The sequence below is a fragment of the Montipora capricornis genome, chromosome 10 (assembly GCF_036669925.1).
Source record: "Montipora capricornis isolate CH-2021 chromosome 10, ASM3666992v2, whole genome shotgun sequence".
In the NCBI taxonomy this organism is placed as follows: Eukaryota; Metazoa; Cnidaria; class Anthozoa; order Scleractinia; family Acroporidae; genus Montipora; species Montipora capricornis.
The window spans coordinates 51523220-51530719 of record NC_090892.1 but is presented as its reverse complement, the minus strand read 5'-3'; the positions used below and the strand labels follow the sequence as shown (position 1 = coordinate 51530719).

The window sequence follows — 7500 nt, the reverse complement described above, 5'->3', positions numbered from 1 at the left end:
ATGGCAGGTATATAGCACTGTAAATCGGGTTCTCACAGTGCAAATAACCTATTACTCCAGAGTCAAAATTCGTAATTTCTGACGGGAGTGTAAAGGACAATGCAAATGCTCAAGTTACAAGTGATTTTATCAACCATTTTCTATACTTTTGCATTTTTGCCCGGGCAACCTAAAATTTGTCCGGGCAATTACATGTATGTCATAAAATGTACTTGCCCCGTAACAACTTTGATAAAAAATGAACATGGATACCTGGGAAAGTCACACATTTCTGCTGGTTTTTAATACTTTGTGCAAAGTATTAAAACCATTTCATGATTTTTGGCTAAAAACGTTAAAACATATGCAAAACTTAAGAAGAAAACTAAATCATTTTAAATCACACTTGACGGTGGGCAAGTATTCATTATCCAAAGACTGCCATGGTTATCTCTCCCCCAACTTAGGCCAGAAAAAACGTTATAGAAACCTACTACTCTAGACCTTTCGATTTCCTGTAGGCATGCGGCAATAACTCTAACACTTACTTCTAGTGTGAGAATGGTGAGAAGGCCTGGGACGTGCAGCTGGTTTTGGGGCATAAGATTGTGTGTGATGTGGATAGAAAGTGTGGCAACAAAATGTGGCATTGAATGAAGCCTTTTATCTGCAAGTTACTGTTTCAAAGGATACATGTGCAATGTGCATTGTACAATGTAGGTCCCAAAAAAGTGGTTCCACAATCACCTTCGACAATGATTGAAGCAAATTAATGATAATAATCGCTAAGAAGACACAAGACACAAAGCAATTCTTTCTGTGATGATAGGTTTTTTATGAGACAGTGTATGATGAGGTGAAATAATGTAGTGAGGTGTACTATGTACTAAACAGATGAGGGTGGCTATAGAAGCTGAGTTGATTTGTAGTCTTGCCAAAAAGTGGTGTGCTTGTTCTTGGGGGCATAACAATGGTAATTTTAGAACATTTGTTGTCACCTTAATTAAAGCACAGTCACCTCAAGCTCAGCATGAGGGAAAGCCAACGTGGCTGACAAAAATAATTATAAGGATTTGAATGGGAATCTGGATAAAAGACTTGAGAAGATGATCAGGTGAAAAATTTTCAGTGAAAAAAGCCTTATTGCCGTTTTGGGCTGCTTTATTCCTGTGTGGTGTTTTATTCAGATTCAGTGTGAAATTGAACGTTTTTCAATTTCTTGGTTGCCAACAGTATTATGAAATCCCAAGGCTGCACACTCCATATTGGGAACCCACCAAATGGAGTAAAATATTCCTTGATCAAATGTTCCCATGGTTACAATTCCACACCAGAATTAACCCACCCTGCAGTAGCAGCCTTGTGAGCGACCTCCAGACAGGCGGTGATTTGTTCACTTGAGCGGAATAGAAAACCTTCTGTAAGGTGGTGTGACACAAGCAATGTTGGACACATAAACCTTTGGAATCAACGGTGCCAGACCGCTGTTTGTCAAAGAGACATTCTTGTATTTCCCTGGGTCCGACATGACTGCATACAGTGTAGTCTCAGTCACAGTCATGCCTCCTTTGTGTTGACAAACTTCAAAAACACTTTGAAAAGTGTTGAAAGATGGCTTTGAAAGCCAAGAGGCCAAGTGAGAATGAAAGAAGAATTATACAAATGGAGGAAAAGAAATCTCAATTCTTACAGTTGATGGAAGTCATGGTACAGTGTGTTAGGTTGCAGTTTTTATTATAGTTTAATAGGACATTAATGTTGTATGCTGTTCACAAGCGTAACTATTTATCAAGCCTTTAAGGTTTAAAATTTGTTCTTGTAGGAAATTGTGCAGCTATAAATATTTTGTGGATGGACTCACTTAGTGACGCCAGTGAGATAACACAAAGCCATCTTTCAACGCTTTGCAAATGTGTTTTTGAAGTTTGTCAAAACGATGGAGTCATGACTGTGACTGAGACTATGCAGACATGTCAGGACCCAGGGGATTAAAAAAGTGTCATTAACAAACAACGGTCTAGCACCATTGATTCCAAAGGTTGATGTGTCTAACAGTACTGGTACCATCTTTTGGAAGGTTTTTTCTTTTGATTGAGTGAACAAACTACTGCCTGAGGTTGCTGGTGAGGCTGCTTTTGCATTGTTGGTGGTTTGTCTTTGTCAATTGATTGTAATGTGGAATTGTAACCATGGGAACATTTTATTAAGGAATATTTGACTTTATTTGATGAGCTTCCCAGAATGGATTGTGCAGCCTTTGGGTTTTGTAATACTATTGGCAACTGAGGAATTTAGAAGTGGCTCAAATCGCATTGAATCTGGAAAAAAAACACACAGGAATGAAGCGACCCACAATGGCAATAAGGTAAGGTTTTTAATTGAAAAATTTTTCCCCTACAAATCCTTCTATTTTTGTTGGCTGTGTTGGCCATCCCTCACCCTGAGCTTGGGGCACCTGTGCTTGTAGTGATTTCTATAATTCAAATTCCTCACAGGTTACATGAGAGAGCTACTATGGCTTTGACATCACAGTTAGCAACTGAAGCAAGTGTTCACAGAGTTCTCTCAAGACGAACTTCTCAAAATTCCTCATCTACTCTCGTCATTCCAGAAATGCAAGCAGTTGATTTTTGCCGCAGTGAACCCAGGCTGGTTGAACTAGAGCAACAGCTTTATTCTCTAGCAAATGGCACTGGCAACTTGCAGAGTACAAAAGACAACTGTTTGTCATTGTTGCTTCACTGTGATAATATAAGTGAGGTTTTCAAAGTGTTCTGTTCTTGCAGCTGGATGGACAGATTTGCAGATCCGGTGATCTCAGGATTCTTCTACCAACTCAGCAGCATTCAACAAGATGGTAACACTGCACACTTATTGCTGGCGGAATTAGAGAAGTCATGCGAACAGTTACTTAAGATATTAACTCATCTTGAAGTTCCCAACATGCTGCAACTAAACGTTGTCTGTCTTCTCTGCAATCTTAGCAGACTGAGCAACCTCCCTAAGTCTCATCTTGATGCTGTAAAAAGTTACATGGAAGAAATTGCACGGGCCTTGTGGCCTTATAGTCGACCTTCAGCCCCTGATTTGTGGAGCAGTGAAGCCTTTTGTGATGCCCAGTGTGATGTTCTCAAAGCCTGTGGTAAATCTCTTAAAGAGAAGTGCCCAGTCAATACAGAAAGAACACTTCATAAGATCAATGGGAAGCTAATTTCTGGTGATATCTCGCAGTATGCCAGGTTTCGGTTGCTTGAAATTCAGGAATTGTGCTTTTCAGGATGGGAAGTTTCTAAGCCAACTTTGAGTTATTACAAGGCAGTTTACCAGAAGGTGAGGCAGGATTTAACATTATTCATGTGATACTGTAGATAAGCATTTAGCAGACCTTATTGTTCAATGCAGCTGCTTTAATTTCCAAGGTTTCTCCACCCAATACCCAGTACATGTGCGTGTACTACCATCACACCCATAATGAATTAAATTATGATATTTAAAAAATAGACCTTGATGTAAAAGTGTTGTTCTAGTTATGGCCTTGGGTGTGGACAAACGTCACTTTTACTGCGTCTTGGACTGAAGATTGTAGGAAAACTCCATCCATGTATTATACACTTGTGAAATTGTTTAACCCATCGACTCCCAGGGGTTCCCATTGACGAGTAAAATCGTCTGGAGTTAGACAGAGTAAATACTAAGTCTGGCTGATTTAGGCCGGTTTCGACGTCAAAGGGTTAATGGGGACAGTGAGTGATTAACCCATTGACTCCCAGGGTTCCCCATTTATGAGTAAACTTGTCTGGCGTTAGACAGAGTAAAATACTAAGTATGGCCGGTTTGGACGTCAAAGGGTTAATATAATAAATAATACAGTAATTATTAAACGTCTGACTCATCAGTTTTTCTGTAAACAGTTGAAGAACCAGCCTGGAAAGAATGTTGCGGTCATTACTGATTGTACAAGAAGGAATGGCTATAATAGGATAAATTCTTTTCAAGAAAGCAGTGTTCAAAGTATCGGCAAAGCTGCGGCAGTACTTAGGATAAGTGAGGATGAATTAAGACAGTCCTGCGAGAACTTGCACGAGCCTATTGTGTGTAGAGATGTAGTTGCTGAAGAGAGGATTTTAATGGTTGATCATCGATCAGGTCCATCTGTACATCGTATTGAACTTTCTGCAGAACCAGTAGCAAGTTCCAACAGGATTAACAGGACTTTAAGAACAAGGATTTGAAAAATGAGGATTGCATTCAGCCTGAAATGAAGACAAGAGAGGAAGCTTCTGCAAACAGCCAAAGGTCTATTAAGGGAATGATAGAAACAAAAACACAGCCTTGTGTGGAGGGAGTAGAGGAATGTACCTTGATAAATGTTTGTCAAGAATTGAATGACAGTATCGAAAAACGTGCATCCTCTCCAAGCTCTTCCGATAATTCTGATGAAGATTTTCCAAGCAAACTAGTGCCAGGAGGGGGAGGCCAGCAATGTTCAGGGGTGACTTCACCAAACCAAGGCGTCCATTTAAGAGTGACTCATCTTCATCCTCAGTTTATAGTGAAAGCCATGAACCAAGGACAGCATTATGTCAGACAGCAGTGTAATTCATGTCTCTGTTGAATCATCAATAAACACCTTTCAGCCACTGAAAGTGGAAACCTCATTAGATATCAATCACACTGATGGTGATTTTAAGATGAAAGCAAATTCCATTGAGGCTATATCAGGATTGGCTGATGCTGATGCAACCAAGGCAGTTGCTGAAGTAGGTGGTATGAACAGTACATGTAGTTCTGACAAGAACCTTGGTGTTTCTTGTACAGATAATTGGAGAAGAACACCACTTCAGCTTTAGGAGAGTGCACAAGCCACACTAACAATACTACTTCAGTTGAAAACTGGAGAGAGAGAAAAAGTTATAGTTTCTCAGGGTCTCAGAAAAACAGGTCACAAAATGAGAACTGGCGCGAAAATAAATCCTTGAGTCTTGATGAGACAGTACAAAATGTGAAATCTGCTCTGACATCGTATGGGCAGGCTAAGCGGTTCAGCCTTGGGGATGTTAAGATGGAGAGAACAGGATTCTGAGGAGACAGGTTTGTTCCTAGGATTTAATGTAAAGATTTGGTAAACAGTACTACAGTGCCTGCTGTTTATAGTTACAATGTATTTCTTTTGGTAGTACAGTCGAACCTGGATTATCTGGACTCGTTGGGACTAGATAAGTCTGATGAGTCTGGATAATCTAGAATATGAATAAATTATTAATGAGGAATAAAAACAGATTAAATTAAAAAAGTGACATTTAATCATGTGTCTGCAAACTTCATGATCTTTTCCTTTCTTGCAGATATAAGATAATTATCTGCAGCGTACTAACACCATATACAGAAGACAATTGGTTCCTTTTTCTACTTTCTCTAATCGCAAACTTATAGACTGTTTAATTTTATCTAAAGAACGGATCGCTTACCCTTCAAGGTCATGATGATCAGAATAAACATTTTGTGACGAGGAGAAAATGACAAGGAGAAAATGACGTCAAAGACTCATTGGTTTAAGAATGCAAGCGTGTGTACAGGGCTGAATTAATGTGCAGCACGGGAGTTTCGGGCTTTCAGATTTTTAAATTCGTATTTTTCATATATAATGAGTTCCTGTTACACGCTGAAATTTAAAGCAAGTGAGGTCAATGGCGTCACTTTTCCTAGATCCAACCCTCTGAGGTCCATCGGGTCAGTTTTGAACGTGAGTAATGGCAAACAGTGAAATCCAAAAATTTACATTCAAAATATAAACAGCTTAAGATAAAAATCAAAGCTCAAATTTTGCCATCGGTTAAGCGAACAGGCTCTCAAAATCTGAGGAAAAAAAAAAGACTTTTTGATCATAGTAGCACTTTAAGATTCTACTTTTATTAATGTGGCAAAGGTACAATGTTTTTTTCTTTCCCTGAAGTTGTTCAATAATAAAGTTTATTGTTTTCAGGAAAAGGGTCTCCTAGAGGTGGTTTTGGACTTCCCAAGCAAGCAAGTCAGGAGCTTGAAGGGGCCTTGAGGTACGGTGATGGATGTACATTGTACATGTATATTATGCAATCAAACTGAAAATATCAGATGCCTGCATTTGACTGTTATAATGCCATTAATTGGTGGCCTCATTTTACTTAACTAGTGCACTGATAATAATATTTTTCATATTTATATTATTAATATGAACCATTAAAATATCAGATGCCTGCATTTGACTGTTATAATGCAATTAATTGGGTGGCCTCGTTATTTAACTAGTAACTGATAATAATATTTTTTATATTTATTATTATTAACTATTACATTAATTTTATACTAATTGAAGACCTACAGTGTATAAAGTATCATTTTAGACTGAATTATGTAGCGTTTAGATCACTAGCATATTTTTTTTTCTGTACACCTGAGTAAAAATAATGTCTAGAGATTATTTAGAAACCTCTAAAAACTATTTTACGTGGTACAATTTCTGATAGGAAGGGAGCAGCTTCTGTTCATTGCGATAGTTCATGAACCATGTAACACACAAATTGCATTCCAGTTGACAAACTGCAATGATGTTTTATTACATTGTATTATATTTTTAGTGATGAGCGATGCAACAGTGTGTGGCCTCCTCAAAATGCGCGGGAGGAAAGTCGATGGGTACAAAACTGACGTGAGGGAATGATAAGCTCAAGGTAAGAGATTTTTATCATGATTCACATGGTGATCAGTTGACATGCTTTTAATGGAAGACACAAGGACAATCAATTCACACAGTCTCTGCAGTGGGTTTAGCATCAAAAGTGTTTTAAAACCGCGCAAAAATCTATCACGCTATAGTAAGCATCCCCGATAGGAAACCCGAGTATCTCGAGAATGCGCAGAATGTATCGCCCAATAACCAATATCCGAAGGGAACGGTCCTTATTATTAGTTTGAATCCTCGATGAATTAATTGGAAACATCCATAGTGATGTCTTATGGGCATAACACTCTACAAAAAAAAATGCACATGTGTAAACGGTCCTCAGAATCCTCTCTGCTTTGTAAATGCTGCGTTTGCAAATGTTCTTGTGGTCATATATCAGGAATTGTACAACAGAAAACAGCACAAAGAGTAGACTTAACTGATTAGAGTGAAATGTGAAGTGCTAGTTGTCTTACCACCATATGAACCATGTGAGCGTTAGCACGACCAACTAATGGAAGATGGGCCCACCCCAAGGACAGGGAGCAACTCTGACGAGGGTCGGGGAATTGAACCCTGGACCTTTCGGGTAGATCACCTGCTGTTCTACCGACTGAGCTACCACAAGGTAAGGGACAGGAGCAGACTGTGGGATAACTGAACGATGTTCAATTCCCACCCTGATCAGAGTTTGTCTCTGTCCTTGTGTGGGCCCATTTCCATTAGTAGGGCAAACGCTCACAGGCTCCAGGACATAATTATGGGGTAGAAAACTAGCACTTTGGACACATTTCACTCTAATCAGTTTATAATAAGTCTGT

At 39.0% G+C, this 7500-nt stretch overlaps 1 protein-coding gene across 1 annotated transcript in view; it reads left to right on the top strand.

The window, feature by feature from the left end:
- LOC138020997 (uncharacterized) overlaps positions 1–4211 on the top strand; it is a 6602-nt gene extending 2391 nt beyond the window's left edge. The window contains exons 2-3 of the mRNA XM_068867876.1: positions 2475–3309; positions 3891–4211. Coding sequence (XP_068723977.1) covers positions 2475–3309; positions 3891–4211 — 1156 coding nt within the window. The remainder of the gene's footprint in view (positions 1–2474; positions 3310–3890) is intronic.
- The last annotated feature ends 3289 nt before the right edge of the window (positions 4212–7500 follow it).